Source organism: Triticum aestivum, chromosome 1B, assembly GCF_018294505.1.
Source record: "Triticum aestivum cultivar Chinese Spring chromosome 1B, IWGSC CS RefSeq v2.1, whole genome shotgun sequence".
In the NCBI taxonomy this organism is placed as follows: Eukaryota; Viridiplantae; Streptophyta; class Magnoliopsida; order Poales; family Poaceae; genus Triticum; species Triticum aestivum.
The window spans coordinates 365,316,512-365,338,578 of NC_057795.1; the positions used below are offsets into that span (position 1 = coordinate 365,316,512).

At 42.9% G+C, this 22,067-nt stretch overlaps 3 protein-coding genes across 3 annotated transcripts; 2 read left to right on the forward strand and 1 right to left on the reverse strand.

Annotated features, from left to right (window-relative positions):
* The first annotated feature begins 743 nt into the window (after nucleotides 1-743).
* LOC123124601 (methionine aminopeptidase 1A) lies at nucleotides 744-5,465 on the forward strand. The gene is made up of 17 exons (XM_044545191.1): nucleotides 744-985; nucleotides 1,061-1,139; nucleotides 1,497-1,547; nucleotides 2,028-2,183; nucleotides 2,569-2,644; nucleotides 2,822-2,869; nucleotides 2,963-3,007; nucleotides 3,106-3,205; nucleotides 3,434-3,485; nucleotides 3,560-3,601; nucleotides 3,730-3,791; nucleotides 3,893-3,991; nucleotides 4,183-4,256; nucleotides 4,361-4,430; nucleotides 4,564-4,629; nucleotides 4,737-4,825; nucleotides 5,102-5,465. Exons 2-17 carry the CDS (start codon nucleotides 1,072-1,074, stop codon nucleotides 5,189-5,191), a joined length of 1,188 nt encoding a protein of 395 aa, XP_044401126.1. The 5' UTR covers nucleotides 744-985; nucleotides 1,061-1,071; the 3' UTR covers nucleotides 5,192-5,465.
* A 529-nt stretch (nucleotides 5,466-5,994) lies between these two features.
* Nucleotides 5,995-16,450, reverse strand: LOC123124592 (tubulin-folding cofactor D). The gene is made up of 17 exons (XM_044545180.1): nucleotides 16,091-16,450; nucleotides 14,764-15,311; nucleotides 14,427-14,529; nucleotides 14,125-14,301; nucleotides 11,859-12,035; nucleotides 11,040-11,156; nucleotides 10,804-10,908; nucleotides 10,237-10,407; nucleotides 9,935-10,150; nucleotides 9,398-9,596; nucleotides 9,096-9,301; nucleotides 8,703-8,927; nucleotides 8,033-8,584; nucleotides 7,379-7,648; nucleotides 7,098-7,142; nucleotides 6,517-6,699; nucleotides 5,995-6,434 (listed from the first exon to the last, which is right to left on the reverse strand). The coding sequence occupies exons 1-17, from the start codon at nucleotides 16,307-16,309 to the stop codon at nucleotides 6,141-6,143; spliced, it is 3,807 nt and encodes a 1,268-aa protein (XP_044401115.1). The 5' UTR covers nucleotides 16,310-16,450; the 3' UTR covers nucleotides 5,995-6,140.
* Nucleotides 16,451-16,482: 32 nt separating this feature from the next.
* Nucleotides 16,483-19,455, forward strand: LOC123124611 (uncharacterized). Its single transcript, XM_044545202.1, has 6 exons — nucleotides 16,483-16,686; nucleotides 16,794-16,849; nucleotides 16,936-17,059; nucleotides 17,930-18,036; nucleotides 19,000-19,066; nucleotides 19,156-19,455. The coding sequence occupies exons 1-6, from the start codon at nucleotides 16,614-16,616 to the stop codon at nucleotides 19,233-19,235; spliced, it is 507 nt and encodes a 168-aa protein (XP_044401137.1). The 5' UTR covers nucleotides 16,483-16,613; the 3' UTR covers nucleotides 19,236-19,455.
* Nucleotides 19,456-22,067: the final 2,612 nt, after the last annotated feature.

Here is a 22,067-nt window from a genome sequence, read left to right on the forward strand (position 1 = left end):
GTCATCATCGTGCAGATCAGGGATCCCAACTCAAACTCTTGTCTCAATGCTAGTGTTTCAGGCTTTTGTATAGTGATTTGGTTGGAGCCTTTTGTAGTCCGTCGGTCATGCAAGTAACCGAACCTGATTGTAATGATTAGTCTATTCACCCAAGCTTCAGACAACACTGAATCTTACAAGGGGTTGCGACAGAGAGGTGAGCAGCAACAACAGCAAGAGGCGTTGATGAAAAGAACAGGAGCAACAAAGGTATATGAATTTGGAGCCGCCTCGTTGCGCCCCGCATCACATGCAAAAAACAATCTAAAAACAACAACAAATCAAGCCGTCTCGTCGTCCTAGAGAGCAAAACGAGCACAACGGGGAGCTTCCAGTCCTGGGCTGCCGTTGGTGATGACTCCGAGGAGATGGGAGGGGTTTCCAGTTCTGGGCGTACCTAGGCATCGTCGTGGCCATCGAAGAGGTGCGGTGAGAGGCGAAGCGCGTCGGCGTTGAGACCCAGCCCGCCGAGGTCGCGACGCATGACGAGCAGGCACACAGCCTGTCAGCGAAGCGTGGGGCTGCGATGCAGGCGTCCCCCATCTCCTCGCTGCGGCGGGGCGGCCAGACGTGTGAGCGCATCTCTTCAAGCCGGCGTGCCTTGCTGGCCAAATTCACGATAAGGAAGATTTATGCGGTGGTGCAGAGATGAAGACGATCGAAGGGGAGGAATAGACACAGGATCGAGATCAGACGTTACTCGGGTCATACAATAGTTTTCGTAATCTGCCACACGATTGCCATATACATATTTTGTAAAATTTAAGATAAGACTTTTCTTGATTACCCGACGCCGCCCCGGCCCGGCTCAAGTTCACCAAACTTGTCTGGCCGCAATAAAACCCTCCTCCCCTCTGTTCCATCCTCTGACTCTCCCTCCCTAGGGTCAACCGCCGGCGCCGCCTGAACCCTAGCCCCGCCGCGCCGCACCCCCGCCCCGCTGCAGGTGAGTTGATCTTTTCGCGCCCTTCGCTTTCATTTCACCCCTCTTGTCGGCCATCTTACCACCCGTGCGGCGCAGGCAGCTGAGAGATGGAGAAGGGGGCGTCGGAGTCGTCGCCGCTCGACTGCGCTCGCTGCGGCAAGCCCGCGTCTCTCCAGTACGTTTTCTTGCCCATCTTCCTCCGGCCGCCACCAGTTAGTCGGAAAATAGCTGAAAGACGGCGCCGTCTCGGTTCCGGCTGCTACCAATTATACGAGTTCGAAGCACTCGACAGATTAAATGCTCTAGAATCCTCAATCTAGCGCAAGTAGTCATTGTCCTGGGCAACTTTGCAGGGGCGCTATAAAGAGGGAAGTTATGTCGTCGGATCTTTACTTGTGGGATCCTTGTTTTAGTTTGTTATGAGGGGCATTTATTCCATCCCCTGCCCATTTGATCCATGGTGTGGAGTGCGCACGAAGGAACCAGACGAGCTATTCTGTTAAGATGTTTGCTAACAGTTCGATATTTTCAGATGCCCCAAGTGCGCACAACTGAAGCTCCCCCGTGAAGCTGCTGCTTTCTGGTGAGTTGCAACCTCCTTTTTCTTCCCACAGTTTTGTACTGCGATAGTGTCGGTGAAGATTTTCAGCTGTTCTATAGGTGCTGCTCATTTCACAGCTAGATTGTCCTTGGTAGTCAGCTGACATGAATTATGGTTTGTCCTGGAGACCTTGATACTAATACTTCTAAGTAGAGTTCTGAATGGACTTGTAAGAATTGCTCCTTTTAGATTGCCAGTTATCTTAGTAAAGCCTTCTAGATGTTTATTCTATGCTGTATTACCAATTTCATCACCAATAAGTATGGCCTTGGTTCAGTCTACCATTCTGTCCAATACATCTTTCGATGACCTTCAGTAGTGAGGAAAATTGAGTTACCTGCTGAAGAAAATGGATCTTTTGATATTTAAGCATCTATTGAAGGCGTTAGCGTACTTACCAGTACAGGGTAAATTCTGCCTCTGAGTGAAAACACTTTATACTAATGCGCAAATCATCCACAGTTCGCAGGATTGTTTCAAGGCAGCATGGGCCTCTCACAAGTCTGTTCACACAAAGGTAGATGCACTGACATCCCAGCTGTCTCAAGAAGGCTGGAAATATTGTTTGAAAAAAGGGCGGACCCGGACTATGGAGCTTCCTCGTTTTGATTGGACAGGGTATTTTTTTTGCCACATATTTATATCTACGTTGTTGTGTTAATGCCGATGCTTCTGTTTCTTATAACCAACAATATAAAGTATCTTGCTAGTGCATTTTGGTTTTGTATGTACCTCTAGGGCAAACTACTTAAAAATGCATTTCTTACTTTATAGTTTATATCAACTGATCATGTATTACAGTTTATTGAGATCATGCCTGGCATATGGGTACCTTATTTTTAGTTTCTGTTATGTCTATATATTAGTAACTTCCTTGACAAAATTAGTCTGGGTAAACCAAAAGAAGCAGTTCTCTCATATAATTGGATTTTATTGCATTTGGAGCTAATTCTGTAGCATAGGACTAACTTTTTTTTTTACTTTGTATTTATTGTGGTTTTAGTCCATTGAGACCATTTCCTATATCAAAGATGCGTTTGGTGCCAGACGGAATCGAGAAACCTGATTGGGCGCTTGATGTAAGTATCAACTGTGGCTAAGTTTATTTCATCCCATCCTCTTTGTGTCTTTTTAGCATTACTATTGGAATGATATAGATCCCTGTACCAAAAGAGAGGATCATTAAGTTGGCAGTATTTTGTTATCCTGTAATCTGCTCTAGTACATATCCTCTGACGTTTGATAAACTTTTTTAGGGAATCCCCAAGATCGAGCCTGACAGTGATTTGCAGAAAAGAGTAGAGGTAGAGCATTCCACTGATATGCAAGTATCATATATGTTCCAAAAATAGATATCTGATGTTATTTTGCTGGATCTTTTTCTGCTATTTCTGTAGATCAAGACCCCTGAGCAAATTGAAAGGATGAGGGAAACATGCCGAGTAAGTTCTCAGCACATCAAGTTTTGTACTTAAATAATGAAATGTTATGGTGGCATTGTACTGACCCGTTCCACTTTGTTCCCAACTGTTACTGTTAGATTGCAAGAGAAGTTTTAGATGCAGGTGCTCGTATAATCAAGCCAGGAATTACAACAGATGAAATTGATAGAGTGATTCATGAGGAGACAATTGCCAGAGGTCTGATTAACCTTCTTGAAAATTTTGAAATGCAGCAAATTGATCACCAGCTGAATCAGTGATGAATATACCTTTTAAATCACTATCATATCTCATGAAATGTTTCAGGGAATCTTGTACTTGTTTTTTATGTCTTAACATTTGTTGTACATAAGAGAATTAAATGTATTCCCAAGCTATTTAATATGCATCTCGATCTTTTTCGTAATTTCCATTCTTGATCTACAGGTGGATACCCGTCCCCATTGAATTACCATTTCTTCCCGAAGTCATGCTGCACGTAGGTTATTGTATTATTTGTTACTTACTATTTAGCATCAAGTGATGTTTCTTATTATCGTCGTTTGTATTCAGGTCAGTTAATGAAGTCATTTGCCATGGAATTCCAGATGCCAGGTCCCTTGATATTTACACATAGAGCTAATCATTTATCTCATTCTTGCTTGAACCTGATGTTGCTTTGTCTAATTTTGATTTACATTTGTAAGGTTAACCATCGGTTTCTATCTAAATGTTCCTAACAGAAAACTTGAAGATGGTGACATTGTAAACATTGACGTTACTGTATACTATAAAGGTGTTCATGGTAAAGTCTCAGGCGCCTGATGCTGTATTTAACCACTTAAAATTGTTATATTTGGTGTTTGACTAGACATATAACCTGTAAGATGCAACTATTAACTGCAGGTGATTTGAATGATACATATTTTGTTGGAAACGTTGATGAAGCTTCGAAACAGCTTGTCCGTTGTACCTATGAGTGCTTGGAGAAAGCTATCGCAATAGGTGATGCTCCGGTTTAATTCTTGTAATTTAGTAATTTCACCTTTCTTTGTTTCTTATCATTTTCTCTTGCGGCTATTATATCATACCGGAAGAAATGTAATTTTCTTCTGTTTGAAATTCCTGCAAGATTTTGGAAAACAGCATCTCTGAAATGAGACATGCCATTTAAATTTACACATTTTGATGCACAGTTAAACCTGGAGTTAGGTTTCGGGAAGTTGGAGAAGTCATAAGTCGACATGCATCGATGTCAGGTTTATCTGTGGTCAGTATTGCATTGGCACCGACTTGATCCTGAAATAGCTTAGCTCTTTTGTTACCTTTTGTGTTATATAATTGCACCTTTACTCCCGTATCTTGTTATTCCAGGTGAAATCTTATTGTGGTCATGGCATAGGAGAATTGTTCCACTGTGCCCCGAACATCCCTCATTATTCAAGTATGGTTCTTGCAGCTTGTATTTCTTATTTGCATTCCTTCTATTAAAGCTATATAAGCTTTACCTTAGTATATTTATGTCCAAATGCTACAAAATGCCATTGAATATGAGATATGGTTGCTTCATAATGTAGGAAACAAGGCTGTTGGTATCATGAAAGCTGGTCAGACATTTACAATTGAGCCAATGATTAACACAGGCAAGTGTGTGACAGTGGCAAACACAATGTGCGGTTGAACGCCTCGATGCTACTTTTGGCCTAGGTCTGCTGCATTGTTTTATAACGAAAGATTTCATATTTTGCAGGACTTTGGCGTGACCGTCTATGGCCTGACGAGTGGACTGCAGTGACTGCAGATGGTAAACGTAGTGCTCAATTTGAGCACACCCTTTTGGTGAGTATGTTGTTTTGTTTAGATGAATTGATCCAATTTGCTCATGTAGTGTGTGGTGTGGATGTGGCATTGTGGCCACGTGGGTGTCTTTTCCAAAGTTTTTGTCGCCTCAAAATCTGCGCCGTAGGTTAATCCTTTGTCAAAATTGGACATGTAGACCAAACATGGTTTTCACTTTTTCGGCCTGCCTCCAGTTTGTCTAAGAAGATAAACTTATTTTCTCTGCTGTTTGATGGTATACACAAACTCATTCTCTCTGTTCTCCTATGCCCTTAGGTGACGGAAACCGGAGTTGAAGTTTTGACAGCAAGGCTGCCCTCATCACCGGACGTCTACCCATGGTTGAAGCCCGGTGTCAGCAAATAGCAAGTGATACGAGCACATCTTTTTGATCAGCTTGCCATTGAGACGGTGTCGACTCTCCAGAGGCCAAACCGCGTGGATTTTCCTTGGGTCACAACTTGCTGCAACCATTGTTCTTTTTACCGAATGTTGATCATTTGTGCCAATTCGAACTGAGTTATATAGTTGAATGTGGTGTTGGGCACATGAGGTGTCCTCCCATTATGCTATGTCATGAGAGTCAAACATATGATGATTCATACAATTTTGAGCAGATTCATGCCGAGTTATATTGTTACATGAGGTCCTCCCATTATGCTATGTTCAATCGACTGGTGATAATAAGATAAAAAAATATGAGTGCAGTGAAAACTGTGCCGGTTCTGAGAACAGAATGGAAACGAAGCGCGAAAATGGGAATCCACAAAATGGAAGGGAAAAATGGAAGTGGCAACTTAAGTTTCTTGTGGGAAACAGGACAGTGTTTTCAGCAGAATTTTTGTGCAAACAGAATTTCCGTATTGCATTCTTGGAGTGTAACTAGACAATTTGTTGTTTTGTCTATGTCCCAATGGAGATTTTTAGAGCTAAAAACCTCGCTTTTCGCACCAGTTTCTGCACTGAACTTCTCTTTCCGTTTTCCCTAAAAGATACGGTCCACTTAAGCTCTGTTTTCATCTCTAGTTGGTAGACTGTCGGTTCATATCGACTGGGATGCAAGCCTCGGGTGCAACTGGTGACATTTTACACCAGCTTACTCCATTTCAAGGCTCATAGCAGAAAAGCTTCTTGCAAACCTTGTTGTTGATCATGAACTAAGCTGCTGCTGCTGCGTGTAATGCATTTCTTCAAGCAAAAAATGTCTCAAATGCCTAATATACAAAATTAAGATAAACGCTGAAACGAAATATTGTACAAGTGTAGTGCACAACGGTGTACATTATAGAAGGGGAGAACGATGGCCCCCTGCTTCCTAGTACCCACTGAATTCAACCAGTGAGGAATAAGACGTGTTCTCATCAGTTGAAGCAGCATTTCGAACATCGGGAGCTCTTGCTCCCTGTCGGTTCTCGGACTTCTGCGAGGTGGCAACGCCAAAACCAGCCATCGCATTCAGTTCTGACCTCCTGTGCCTCGCTTCCTCGACGTCTCCTTCCCAGCATGTCTCCGCGAGCACTTCCTGGGCTTTATCCATATCTTCCGCAGAGATCAGACTGTCATTTTGCAGCAGCACAAGGTACACCTGATCAGCCGCAGCCTTCCGGATCTGCAAGTTGGCAGAGAGTATCTGAGTTCAGTCCACCATTGGCGTTCTGCACTTCTCAGGCAAGAAATATATCAAATGTTACCTTGGGGTATCTATGGCCTAGGAACACTAGAAGTTGAGAGAATGCCTTGGTGCCAGTTCCATCCAATTGTGAAGAAATATATCCCAGGATTGAGAGGCCTGCACATAACTTCGTGAAGTCCTTCGATCCCTTTAGTTCAGGGCCTAGTAATTTTACCAATTCACTGTAGAAGTCGCCGTGCCCCTGTTTAACGTTGCAAGGCCAGAAGATATACAGCTTTGTAAACATAGCTAAGATGTGGAAACAACCTAACAACATCAGATAACCAAGTATCATACAATGTATTGCCCTTATACTATGATGAAGCGTAGACTTTGTAAGTTATATCCTATTTTATGAGCTTTTAAGTTGTCAACTAATAAAAAATGTGCAGTATAATAGTAATAGTTTTGGTTTCTCTGATCATCAAGTTCCACTTCTTTGTCTGTCAGTATTAATGCTTAACAAAATGAGCTTTGTTCATCTGCCACTACAAATGAAGGTCAAAAGAATGGAATTTAGCTTTCCAGATCAGCCTCGCAATGCTAAGCACAATAGGTGTCTTACTAAAAATCCTTCTTACATAGCTAAAATTAACTCACCTCCTTGTTCAAGAAAACCTGTTTACTGAGCAGAGTCTCGATAGTCTGCAATACAGGGACCTCGTTAGATTTACCAAAAGGAGTAAAGAATAATGTATGGCGAACAACAATGTAGAAACACGTGAACCTTCAGACTAAACTTGTCAAATCGAAACTAAATTACTAGAACTGGTGATAATCACATCAGTCTAAACATGAACAGGCTAGAATTTAAATATACAACATATCTTAGAGACAAAAAATATGCATCCAGCTTCAGATATATGTATACACTATGTTACCTTCAATGTGGGTGCAATTACACGGTCACACTTCTGGTAACGTTGGAGAACCCACAAAATGTCACGACTCAATAGATACTCTCTACTTTTCCCTTCATCACGTATATTAATACTTGAATCTTGCAAGTATCCTACTAAAGCTGATGTTGAAGCTTTCCTCAAAGACTCCTGCAACCCACCGGTAGAAATCACAAGCCCTGAAAGCACAGGCCTGCTGTAACAGCTAGCCTGAAGAATCTTCACCAATCGTGGATATGATACTGTAGGAACCTAACCAAGGCAAATGACTATCAGTTGATGCTTGAGTGACAGTACGATCACCCTTAATATAATGCACATAATGGTGCAAAATGAATCAGCGTGCAATTTATTATTGAGGCAATATTGTCAAAATGGCAATGTATGTGTTAAACAAAACAAATGTACTTATGGGCCGCGGTCACTACAAAACTAAACGCCTAAGGACTTATTTCCGAGATGACTACCATTTCGGAATAAAGAAAGTTGGTGAGCACTGAGCATTAAAAAGATAAGAGCTGAGGGCAGCACAGCTAGTTGTACAACGTACCACAATACAAGCATTAGATATGAAATATGATAGATCATAGTGGGTTTGGCAATAAATAGAAATGAAATTGGTGAAAAATTACTTACTGCCCACTCCAAATCTGAATTGTTGGGAATAATTTCTTCCAACAACTTCCTGTAAGGTATAGACGGGACAAACTGTTCTTGGTTGTACAGAATCCTCTGCAGAGTCCTGACTGCTATTTCTCTTATCTTATCTATTTTCTCAACTGCCTGTTTTGCAATGCCAGCGACCAGATCCTGTGCAATAGCAGAATCAAATAGTTGGTATGTGGTACTAATTGCATTTGCATCCATGTCGCTTGGCTGAGATTCATCCTCAGCAGCTGGTGCTGCTCTCACTGCAACAGCATCTCTCTTGCTGAGGATGAACGTGCATCTTTCTAGTGCATCCATTGCTGCCTCACGTACCCAAGAACCCACATCTCCTCTGTTATCTACAGCATAATCATCAAGTGCTCTGAATACAGCTGGCATGACCTCAACTTTTATGTATGCATATACAGATTCTCCAATATCTGAGCTCTGATCAACATTAGATGTTAATGTTTCGCAGACCAGAATGAGCCCCCTAACAGAATTCACTCGTGCTTCAGCATCAGGATCATCAGCCTTATCCTGCATATTATATGAAATAAGAGTTTCAGTCAGAGATTTCAAGAAATGCATCAACAGCACGAGTTATTGTTCCTTATATATGTTTTGCTGCTGAAATGTCAATAGGAAATTTCACTACCTCTATTGTGCATGAGCTACAGAGCTTACTCATGACAGGCATCCATTTTAATAACAAGAACTCGTACGGCAATATTCCAAGGGCCAGCGCCCCGCCTCGTCTTGCAGCTACATTCGGGTCATCTAGAAGCGTCACATACTTCGAAATGACATCATTAGCAATCTTTTCACCAGCAGAAACCAGATATGTTGGAATAAAATGCTTCAAAGCGTCAACAGCGGCACACTGGAAAAGATTGTGAATAGCACCCAGTCAACAATGCGGGACAACAGTGTCATGCTTGTACAGTATGAAACAGCAGCAGCAACAACAAATGACACTAAATGGACATCAACAAGCCTTTACTGCTATCTTAACTATTGCATTGCTAGTACAAGAAAAAAGAAAGCTCACCTGTATTTGAGAATTGGGATGCCTCAAATTCTCGTTAAGGGTTTCAACTAAACTTCTCTTTGTCTTCTCATTCAAGGATATTGCAGCCATGGAAATACATGCAATGAATCGGGAAACAGCAGAGCGCATAATCTCTCCTCCTTTACCTCGATAAAGGCGTGCCTTTTCAATTGCAGGGACAATACCTGACAAACCTCTCTGCATGTCTACAGATATGCACAGATGCAAGGCCCCCTTTAGGCCTTTAGGGTAAGAAATTCACTGAAAAGTACTGCATAGATAATCCAGATATGGACATTTACCTGTGGTAAAAATGAAACCAAGCTGATGCAACTTCAAAGCAATTTCGCCAGCAGCTAAAGTGGCCCCATGTCGAGTGCACAGATCTGATGACAGAGTGCAGGGAATTAACTTTTGAAGGGCATGCCCAGCAAAGTAATCCATATCATATTGCACAAGCAAAGCAAGGGCCTGCGCAGCCAACTCTCTCAGGCTTTTCTCCTAACAAGAAAGAAAGTTCAGCCAAATCATGTGGTCTATGGATAGACAAAACAATAGGAAAAAAACATGGCGACAAAAGGATATAAAAATGACTGATGAAAAGCCATGGATGCTTAACAGGGATCATCGTCAAACTAACATTATGTTAAACAATGGGTGTTGCTGTTACAATAATTTACAGAAGTAAATAACACATCTGTATTTGCTATGTAAATGATTCAAGCAGAAGTTGACAGGATTGAAGCACAGGAAATAAGAAAATAGGCAAATGTTGCCAGAGTAGGGAAAATTAAGCAATTTCACCCCAACTAAAAAATAGTTGCACAGTATTACAGTACCCAGTGAGTTGTTTTATTGCACAGTAGCTCTTCTGCAAAGGGATACACATACTCCTTATACTGAGCAACAGAAACGGCGACACTCAGATAAGAGTTTGACCGTGAAGCCAGTGCAAAGTAGTCTGTTGTATTCACAATATCAATGCCATGCGGATAAGTTCCCTGTCTTCCAACATTCTCTTGAAAGGCAGCAGAAGCAGCTCTTCTACAATTAACCTGAAATCAGATACGGCAAAGGACACATTAGAAACAGTTATCAAAATATCATTCCACCAATGAAAGCAGCACAAAATGAACCTTGCCTCTCGATCATAACAAGCAACCGTTAGAAGGTGGGGAGCAAGTTGTTCCAAGACTGCCTTCATATCTAAGTTAGTATAGGCACGACCAAACGCCCAACAAACATATGCTGCGGCATCTCTTACGTGTGAGCCAATGCTATGTGGACCTCTACGCACATCATAGTGTAAAGCCTGCAAAGAAAAATATGCCATGAAGTCAACTGGGACACTAGGCTGCTGTATTATAACTATACAAGGCAACAAGGGTGCCAACACTTAAGTATCTTATAAATAATTTATCAGAAGATAGGTAAGAGCACGCGGGGGCATGCAACAGCACGCCCACATTGCAATGATGCCAGAAAAATGAAGCATGCACAAATAATTCACAAAAGTTCTGGTCATCGGATAGAGATACAAAAGTATCTTGCAGAAAAGAGAGTTAAAAACTACTGGTTATCAGATATAGTGATTTAAAACGTCTTACATTTGTTTACAGAGGGAGCAGTAAGCATCTTTGCTGCCAGCAGTCAAGAGATAACTTCATTGGTACATAGAGGTGGTATCTGGTATTATTCTATTACGTACCTTCGTTATAACAGGAATAACATCAGGGAAGCTAGAAGGCAGCAACAGCCCCCTCCGAGCAAGTTCAGCCAAAGCCAAGCAGCCTCCATGCCAGGAACCATCACCCTTCAGTATTCAAAATGCATGAGTTATTTACTAAAGTAATTCACTAAATAAGAATTGCAATTTTGAAAGCTGGAAGATGAATCTGAAAATATTTTCAAACAAAGGATACTATGAAGTTCTCATAAACGGACCTCACCAGGAGAAAAAAGCTGCAAGATTGATGATAGAACTTCTTCAGACAGTGCAGGTGTTAAACGTGCAGTTATCCTGCCAACACCTTTGGCAGCAGACCATCTCACAATAGTATCCTGGACAGAGAGGAATAAAAAAGCTTTTACTTTTTAGTTTGAGGGCTACAATCTTCGAGGTAAATGAAAAGATGAATAGTTCACAAAGTATCCTTAAGTATAAAAAATTTCATCAGAGACTACAGTGCATCACCTATCTGAATGAAACATCAATATTTTGAATGAAAACATTTACTTTTTGCATGTAGAGAAGCATAGTCGCAAGAAGGAGACGTCATAACAACCGCTGCTGCAGAGAATTTATGTGGCAGGTAGGCAAATTGACTGTTTGAAGCATGTTCACACTCCATATGACAATGAAACTTTAATGTACATTAATGCCCACGAAAAGGTTTCATCGCCTCTATTCTAACCCATCCAAACAAGCTGCACTGAATCAAATTATATTTCACTTATATGTAAACGATTTATAAAATCTAAAGAAGATCAAACAAGACTGGGTAGCATTGATGGTCAAAGTCTCCAAAATACTGAATAATCTGGAGTACAGTTGCATATTTACATAGGATGCAGCGGTGGCAGATTTGCAGTAAAGATACTGGTGTAATAATGATATTAATCAGCATGCATGCACACGGGAAGAAAGAAACACAGTAGAGATGATGGACCTACCTAAAGCAAAGAAGACATTATCCGTAAATTTATTAAACATGACACAGAGAACAAACTAAATGTACAGTATAGTATTCGATGAGAACATACGGAATCCCTCAAGCCAGTCAATAGTAAGTCAATTATCTCTTCCACAATTTCTGGAACATCCATGTCTTCTTCCAACCCACATGTGTCTGTTTGATCAATGTTCACTTGTTGGGTTGATCCACTTGAAGACGCAGCAGTAGAACTTAAAAGGTTTGCACCCAGTGAACTACTTATTGACTGCATGACAGAAAACCAGTAAGCACTATGGTAGAACAAACTGACGAACAGATACAACATAATAGCAAAAGTTTCTCACAGAATGCATCCGATAAAAGATAAATGTAGAACATGATATCAATTATTAAATGATTCTTCTGCATTAGCCATCTCGGAAACTAGAAGCTAAATCACTGCCAGCACTCAGCAATTTTGAAAAGAAGGGATGTGGTGTAGTTTGGTACATGTTTTTTTTGGGGAGAACGCAAAGGACCTATTGTATTGAAAAGAGAGAGTTTTATGTTACAGCCCTCCTAGGAGGCGGATTACAGTCTGGGAACATGACCTAATGCACATCCCAGGTCGGGGGCAAGACTACTCTAAGTCCAGCAGCGCCTGCCACAGCCCAAAGTCTGGCTTCCTCCTTAATGCCGTGAACTAGTGTTCGGATGGAAGGGCGCGCGTTGTTGAAGATGCAGTCGTTTCGGTGCTTCCAGATCATACAGGATGTAAGAAGTGTCGCGGATGCCAGCCCTTTGCGCATCGCCTTTGGCGTGACTTGCCGAGCATCATGCCACCAACCAAAGAGGGTAGCCTCATTGTCCGGGGGCCTGCAAGTCATGTGCATACAAGAGAGGATCTCGAACCAGACATGCCTCGAGAAGGGGCACCCAAGTAGGAGATGGCGCAGCGTCTCAGGCTCCTGGCTGCAAAGGGGGCAACTGGTGTGGTGCTGCAGTCCATGCCGGGCGAGGCGGTCCGCCGTCCAACATCGATCCAAGCTGACAAGCCAGTGGAAGAATTTCACTCTGGGGGGTGCCCAACTCTTCCATGTGAGCTTCCAGTTGCTGCAGGTCGTCGAACCGTGGAAGGAAGCGATGTAGGCGGATTTGGCAGTGTATATGCCCGACGCGTTCCACTCCCACACGAGCTGGTCTGGTGCGTCTGAGAGCGCCGTGCCCTCAATCAGGCACCAGAGTAAGATGTACTGGCCGATTTCGTGAATGCCCATAACTCCATGGATGTCCCGCGCCCATAGGTGTCCCGGCAAGCCTTCGGCTACCGTCCTAGCTTTCCTTCGCCTTTTAGTTTGGTACATGTTGCGCCTTTGATGCACCTAATTACCTTATATGTCCTTAGCTAATCCCCACATTAGTTTTGACAGGCTTCGTCCCAGAAAGAAGTTCCAGTAATCCCAAGAAATAAACAGTATTTTGAATTAAAAAAAAACACCTTCCTATAAACTGTTTACTTTTACCAGAATCCCACAGAAGTTGGATTCTAAGTTAGTACCAAGCTATGCCTTAACTGAGCAGATGTTGGAGCTCCAGTATGTTAGACAAGCTCTTACCCAACTGCTACCATATGGATGGTTCACACATCCAGATTTAACAAACGAAATCCATGAGCAGGATGTGATCACTGCAAAGATGTTCGGTACATCAAGTAGGATGCAAATTGATAGTTTTTGGCCCTTCGTGCAATTTTTGTATCATTTACATCTTGTGGAATACCGATTCCTTATTTTCAAATATATTTTCAGTAACGCTGTGCCCTACTGTTCTCCAAAAGAAAAGATGTGATTTGGAGTTCTGGATTGTGCATATAATTTATGAGCTTGCACACCCATATCAGACACATGTTTTGTTTAAACCAGGTAATGGAACATTGAACGTAAGAATACCAGGTGCACCAGCAGTAAACAATTTTTACATTGTGCCTACAACTTTACTCAAAAAAGAAGCTGCACACGCACAAAAGGATCTATATATTTTAAATGTACTCCCTCCGTCTCTTTTTACTCCGCATACAATTTTTCTTAGTCAAACTATGCAAAGTTTGATCAAATTTATATTAAAAATATCAATACCTACAATACTAAAGTTATATATTATGAAAATTATTTTCATGATGCACCTAATGATATTGATTTCGTGTTGTGAGTGCTGATATTTTTTCCTATAAAGTTGGTCAAACTTTACGAAGTTTGACTTCAGAAAATTTTTATATGCAAATAATAAGAAACGGAGGGAGTAATCTAAGCAAGTAAGCATTATTATATCCCATACAATATTGATTAAGCAAAGGTTAACAATGAAAGATTTCAAACCTGATAGCGCCATGATGGCGTACGGGGAGCCAGGCTAATGAGAGCAACTCGCTGTGCCAGTTTGACCAGAAATTTCCTAAGGAGGGGACTTCTGATGGCAATATTAGTCTTCATCACAAATGAACAGTCGTTCCAAATACCAGAATTGGCATCATGTAGCACTCTCCTGTTACCAATCTGCAACAGGAGGAACCAAAAGAAAAATATGGTGTTTATAGAATTGTTAGGCCGCTGGGAACAGATATCTCTAGAACATATGCAGTATGACGTTAGAAATAAACAAAAAAACGGCAATGTCAAACCTTAAATATTGATGCTAAAGCTTCCACTATGCCAATGGACCTAAATTGATCCACAAAGTCATCTGTGACAGACAACAAGATTTTGTGTGCCCATTCCATAAAACTGAAGACAAAATAAAGGCAACTCATTACATTTTCCTCTACTATATATGCCATAAGTTACAAAGACATGGTTAGCTAAATACAATTTTTTAACATTTTTGCATTCAATTCAGACAATAAAAAGTTCCTAGTAGTGATAGAAATTTGACAGTTACTCTGGTGACAGGATACTTTTGAAGGTGATTTAGCAATTTGAAATGTCCATGCATGATGGCTATAAGCTGTAAAGGATAACCTGCTGAAGGCCTTCAGCATGTCTGGACGAGTCAACAGCCTTGCAAGCAGCAACCCTGACATCCTTCTCATCGGACCAGAGTTGGAGAGATAATCCTTACAGATGTCCAATATCCTTGTCACAAGTGGAACAACCTCAGACCCAGGCATGTGATCAGTGGCAGCAATGCTCGTGTCAACAGAGGAGATATCAAATGGAATTAAGATCAGTATATAAAGCCACAACAGAACGACACACTTGGTCTCCATTTCTCCTGTGCTCTCTTGCCTAAGAGCTGTCGCTGAGCTCATTGTATGGCACTTCTCAAGGAGAGCAACCGCAAGCTCTAGATCTGAAACCTGATGAGGGAAGAACTTGATGACGCTCTTATACCCACAGACTGTGACCAGGGTGTAGATGATAATACACAGAGGCTTGATGATTTCAAGGAGCTCATCTGTGGCAGCACCAAGTTCCATTATCTTTGATCGAACCAATGACATAATTGGTGAGATGATGTCTTCTAGGTATGGCTCGAGAAGTTGACCTTCTTCTTGATATTTGTCCATCTATTTCCCAACAAAAACCATGGCATTAATTTGTATCAAGCTTTTAAACATGAAGGTTCCCAACAAAAACCATGGCATTAATTTGTATCAAGCTTTTAAACATGAAGGGTTTGGCATAAATTGTAGTTCACAGATTGACAAAACCAATCAATTTCCAGTGCAAATTTGCTAGCTAGTCCACTAAACAGCTTAAATTGCATCATATACTCCCTCCGTTCCTAAATATAAGTCTTTGTAGAGATTTCACTATGGACTATATACGGAGCAAAATGAATGAATCTACACTCTAAAATGCATCTACATACATCCGTATGTGGTTCATAGTGAAATCTCTCCAAAGACTTATATTTAGGAACGGACCTAAATATAAGTCTTTTTAGAGAATCCACTATGGACTACATACGGAGCAAAATGAGTGAATCTACACTCTAAAATATGTCTATATACATCCGTATGTTAGTTTGTAGTGGAATCTCTAAAAAGACTTACATTTAGAAACGGAGGGAGTACTATCCAGCACTCATCGAGTGTTCACTGAAACAAAGACATCCAAACGAGGGCTTGCCATTTCCCAAGAGCACGGGGCTTGAAAACTTACATGATCTCTTCAGATTTTGTGTACGCAATTAATAATCAACGTTGAAACAGAATAAGCTCTTCCGTGATCCGTACCAAACAAGCAGAATCTAGCATTGCTTACAGGGCTAAACATTATTCTCGTTGGGATCTATGGTTCAGCGGCAGTTAACATCCAGAAGGGGTGGGGTGAGAGAGCTTACGATGGAGCGGATCCTGTGGACGTCAGCGGGCTCCGCGACGCCGCCAGCGGCGACGATGCGGCGGAGGATGGCGGAGACCAGCTCCCATTCCTGAAGGAAGTACCGCCGCAGGACGACCTCCTTGGAGTCGTGCACGTCGTCGCAGACAGCAGTGGCAGTAGGATCAGTCGAGGCATCCCCAGCGCCAGTGGCCGCGGGCTGGTCGGGCGGGGCAGGCATGAAGACAGTCTCTGGGAATGGCGGAGCTTCCTCCGTCGCCGGAGCTCAGGCGGCGGCGGAGTGGACAGGTGGTTGCGACTTGCGAGTGTGCCGGAGACTGCGCCGTCGTGTTTCTTTGTGCGCGTCTCTGATCGTGTGACGCTTAATAGCATTGCAGGCGCATTCCCCCCTTTTACGCGTCTGTTGGTAAGTGGCGTATTTTCCGTCTACAAGACTTCTGGCAGGCAGGGAGGCGCCCTGCCTGGACAGTCCTCCCCTTCCTTCCCCGCGTGCACCGCCGTCGCCGTCGTCGTCGTCCATCCCGATGCAGCAGCGGCGCGGCCGGCCGTCCGGCACGGATGGCTCCGACTTCTCCTACCGCATGGTCGTCGACTCCCGTAAGCGTCCAGCGCCCCCAAAACACCAAACCCGCACTACCTTCTTGTTCGCTTCGGGAAGCCTAATCCAGCCCCAAAACATCCGCGATTCTCGCGCGCCATTGCAGGGTACCAGAGGGTCGCCGACGGCAGATCCCGCCTCGCCCGGCTCATGCTCGTGCAGGTAAGGACCGGCGCGCTGGCTCATAATCCTTGTCATCGCTGCGGTTCTTGATCTGACAAGTGTTCGTCGTGGTTTGCTTTCTGTAGACACTGCACCAAGTTGCCGGGGGCGCGTTGCTGTTGCTCTCTCTGTCGAAGGGGGCGGAGATAAACAAGTTCGCCGTGCTGTCCTTGGCCGCCGGGCTGCTGGCCATTCTGTTGGGGGAATTTGGTGATGAGTCAATTATACCTGTTTTTGAGCTTTTGTTTGCAGATTTCCTTGTCTTTTGCCCAAAACATTAGATCTGAATCTGGTTTTAGTAACAAAATCGCCATGAGATCCTACAAAGCCTTTACTAAGTTTCAGTAAAAGAAAGGGCTTCATAGTTCAGTGGAAGACTACAAAATTATATAATTGGTATCACTGAGCTAAAAAGGGGAACTTAAAACTATGAGTTAAAATTATATAATTGGTGTCACTGAGCTAAAAAAGTCTATACAATCCAGAGAAAACATTGCCAAGTCGCCAATGATGGTCACAGGTCACTCCTTGTGTAGGACTAGCGAAACTAGGAGACTTCAGTACTTCGATTATTCTCGTGGTTGTTTTAACTCGTGAGCTTTGTTTAGAGCCTTCAAGTTGTATATTGATTGGCATCCATAGCACGAAACCCTTCCTAGTAATTTGTAGTTAGTACTATTCCCACAGTTCCACTCTGAACGCTTTAAAGACAATCATGTTAGGTTAAACAAGTATGACTGTATTACAGCACACATTATTATAGGCCTTCCATACCGACAAGCAAATTGCAGCACTGTATGAGCTTCTGATCCTTTTTCTTGACCAGCCCCTACCGTCTCTCGACATATATTGAGTAAATGATCAAGGGGTTGTAGGTATCCAAAGTTTACTCACGCCAAATTGGAAATGTACTTTGTCAGTGGACATCTGAAGAAATAATCTTCAATACTCCATTCGGTTCTCCGCAGTGGGGCATCCTTTTATGCCATTGTTTTATCCAACTACCCTCATCAGATTGTTGATTGCATTCTAGCTGATCTTGTTGATGATGGTGTTTGAGCTGATCATGTTGTTTCACAGGGCGGAGGCGGACTGTGGCAGTGTTTCTTCGGTTGTACACAAGCTTGTCATCGATTGCTATTGCATTCTCTGTGACGTGCATTATTCGTTCAGACTTGTTCGTGAAGGTTTGAACTTTGGACTATGTAATTTAGTACCTAAATATTTTTGCAAGTAATATGTGTGAAGTTGTCTCATGTAAGGCTCTGCTTCTTTGGCAAGCTTAAGTACCTCTAAACCCATGAGTTCAATCTTCTTCAGCTTCATTGAGTTAGGAACCGCTTTGTCTAGACTCTTACTCCTTGTAGTTTGTTGGCCCTGAGTTTGCTGTCTAGTCCCACATAATTGACAATTTATGCGCTAGACCTAGACTTGAATCCAAAATATGTAGCTTAAACGTCAATCACCTGCTAGAAGTTGAACAGTTGAGGGAAATTTAAGCCTTTGTGATGATTCAGCTACAAAGAAGATGTACTATACTCAATATGGAATGAGAATGACTATATAAAGCATATAAATAACATCAGCACATTTGAGAAGTTTGATAATCAGATGAGAAGAAAATTAGGCTTATCTGGCAGAAGAAAAATACTTGTAAGTAGTTCCCTTTTCTGTTGAAAAAAGATGTTGTGTAGGATTGTCCTCATCCCATGTGAAAGGTGATTGCCACTGTCCACATGGCTGAGCTAGCTTAAAGGTATATGATATATCATTTACATATATCTTGATCCTTATAAGTGCAATCAACAATAATACAGGCACTCACATCTACCCATTTGGCATTTCCATTCTTTGCCATCTTTTAACTGTCTTTTCTTATCATTTAGATCTGAAATTGCTTTGGAATTTGAATTTTTATAAATTTAGGATGGCAATTTAAGACATTCATGTGCTAACTCCGAATCATCAAGGCCAGAATTATGCTTTCACTTCACTTCCGTTGCAGCAATATAGTCAATGCATTCTCTGTGCACTTTGCAGTTCCATGTTACCAATTTACTGCACGAGTTTGCCTTTATTTACCAAGTTATTGTCAAATTCTTCCTCCAGAATACGAATACATCGATTAATTAGCATCCGATTCTTTCTAGATCACGAAGCAAAACACAGCAGCCATTACAAGCTATGAGATGTTTGATGTGGTCCGTGTTGCACTTGGTAAGTTCTAGATTGCTCCTTTTATCTGTTGACGACAAAATATGCGATGCTAACTTCAGGCTTCCATCACCCTTCATTGCTTTGGTTAGGTGTCCTGCTCCAATTGGTGGTCATTGCGACAACCACCAGACTCCTGCAAAACATGTCTCCTCCCAAGAGAACTTCATGAAGGCCATGACCTTGCAGCTGCGCTCTATCAGTACAAAGGAATACCGGCTGTGTTTTCAGACTCGTGGGATGGAATGATGCAGGCCTCTAAAGAAACTGCAATTGGCGCAAAATCTCCATGACGATCATATGTTTACTTGTTTTTAGCCCCTCTTCTGTTCTCCGACTCGCCGGGAGATTTTTGTGGTGGCTGAAAGGCTAATTGAAGAACTTTTATGTCTCGTTTTGGTGTGCTGTATGTGTTTCTATAAATGTTTATGGTGCCGATGGTTGCCACTGCTCGCTCGGATGCTGACGGCAATAGCAACTGAAGGCGCGGGTTAACCGCCGTGTGGATGATTCTGAGCGTGACATGGAACTAACTTGCCCATTCATTGCGTTGCGTTTTCATGCCCTGTGGATTAGAAGTTGACTGGAAAGTTGAATTATTGCTTGGAGGAAATGCGCAGTGGAGCAGGAAGCAAGTTCTTGCTCTCGGCCGCTAGCCCTCGTATTCATCGTAAAACGGCAAGAGAAGCACTGCACTGAAGTGGACGAGGTGAGTTTCGTCCGTCGTATCACAGGCTCACGTGCTGCATGAGGAGCCTGCGAGAGGCGGCCAAATTCACTGTTTTGATCCTTTTGTGCACGTTAAGCCGCATCTGACCCCTCTGGGGAAAAAAATTCGGATCTGACCCTTTTCCTACCGCCGCCAGCTCTGGCGGTAGGGACCCGGTCAACGTCGATGGCGCCGTCTGCCTACTGACGTGGATAAGTGGCTACCGCCACTGGCCGTGGCGATAGGTCTAGGCAGCCTTCCGCCAGAGACGGTGGCGGTAGATGCCTTTTGTGCTTGGTGGCTGCGGGCGGGCCCTGCCCCACCCACCAACCCGTTCTTCCTCCTCCCCTCGATCGAACAGAGGCGAGCGGCGCCTCTCTCCTCCTCCCGATCCCCTCCCTCGATCTCCCTCTTCCCTTCACCATTTTCGCGGATCTTTGGGGCAAATCAAAGAGGCCGGCAAGCTCCTCCATTCCCTCCAATAAGTTTTCGAAATGCTTTTTTATTTTTGAAGCTATTTTTGGCACTAGGTGCAACCTAGGTTGTGGTGTTGATTTTTTATTTATGATGTTTTAGTTGTTTAGTAGTTTATGATTTAGTAGTAGGCTTGTGAAAGGATGTGTGGGTGAAACCATTGCGAGATATGTGAGGATATGTTGATGAATGCATATATGTTGGTCAATTTTCTTTTGTTATGTAGATATGAATTGTATGAGGAGTTTTTCTGTATGGTGAATGCAAGATTGTGAGGATGAAGGCATTGCAAAATTCTTAGATGGTTAATGCATTGTAAAATTGTGAGGATGATTTTTTTGGAAAATTTGTAGGTGGTTAATGCATAGTGTGAAAATGTGTGTATTGCATATAGATGATTTTTGTTGTGATGGATAATGCATACTAATAGTATGGTATTTTCATATTTTGCAGTTTATAATTGTAGGTGTTTGGTTTTAGTTTTATTTATTCATATGTATTAGACGATGTTGTCTAATAAGTGAAAAACTTATATATTTGTTAGGATGGCCGAGGATGAGGACAATGGGCGTTTGTATACGGGGCTTGACCTTGCTTTTGACAAGGACCATCGTGCCCGTGCTATCGAGCGTGGAGAGGTAACATTTTTCATGCTATTTTTTGAATGAAGGAAGCTTCTGACATATTTTCTCAATTGTTACAGAAACTTGCTGTCATCCGCTTTAGGAGCCACACGACGGAAAACCAGATGCAATATGACGTGCGCTACGAGCCGTACTTTGAGCGTGCCGGGCTGCTACCGTTTGTTCTTCAGTTCAAGCGCGTGCCGCCGTCGATGTGTCATTCAGCTCTCACCGCCCTCGTCGATCGTTGGCGGCCGGAGACACACAGTTTCCATCTCCCTTGTGGCGAGCTAACGATGACGTTGGAGGACTTTGCCATGATCACTGGGCTTCCCATTGATGGCAAGGCTCTCACCAGACGAGTGGACGGCAAGAACTGGCGTGCGAGGGTTACCGCTCTCATCGGTGACTGCTCGGCATCTCTTAGTGCCCAGGGAAGGACTGACAACAGGACAAACGGCGTCCCATTCCCTTGGCTCCAGCATCATAGGTCGGGATGCCCTGAAGAAGCCAATGAGGAGACCGTGGAGCAGTATGCTCGAGCGTACGTGTGGCACCTCATATCACAAGTGGTCTTTGGAGACTGCTCTGGAGACGTTGCTCCTTGGATGTTTCTTGACTTTTTGGCCGACTGGGACGAGAAGTACAGCTGGGGATCTGCTGGGCTCGCCTACTTATACCGTCAGGTAACAAGTTATGCAAATATTCATTAAGCATGGTAGTATGTTCATGAATTCCTACAAAGAGCACCCCTCCAACTCTTATGTTAGTACATTTAACCAGTTTGTTTTTTGGGTTGCAGCTCGACCTCACATGTAGGAAAACCACCTCGAGGCCATGCATGGGTGGATGTATTTGGGACCTCTCGGTCTGGATGTGGGAGCGTTTGCCGGTTGGGCGTCCTGAAAAGCATCCTTCACCGCACGTGTGGGTAGGCCATAATGAAGAAGATGATGTTTTTCGACTCCCCACCGTGGCATTCTCTTGGGACCGGGTTTGAATTTTTGGAAGCAAGAACAAGTCTTTGTACAAGAATTTCATCAACGAAATGGACAGCCTCACATATCGTCAGGTATACCTATTCAATATTTTCTCTGAGCTTCCATCAAATGCATTGGCCGAACTAATAGCTCATTGATAGGTTAACTGGAGGCCTTACGAGGCAAATAGGGGTTTCGCATTGAACCAGATGTGCACT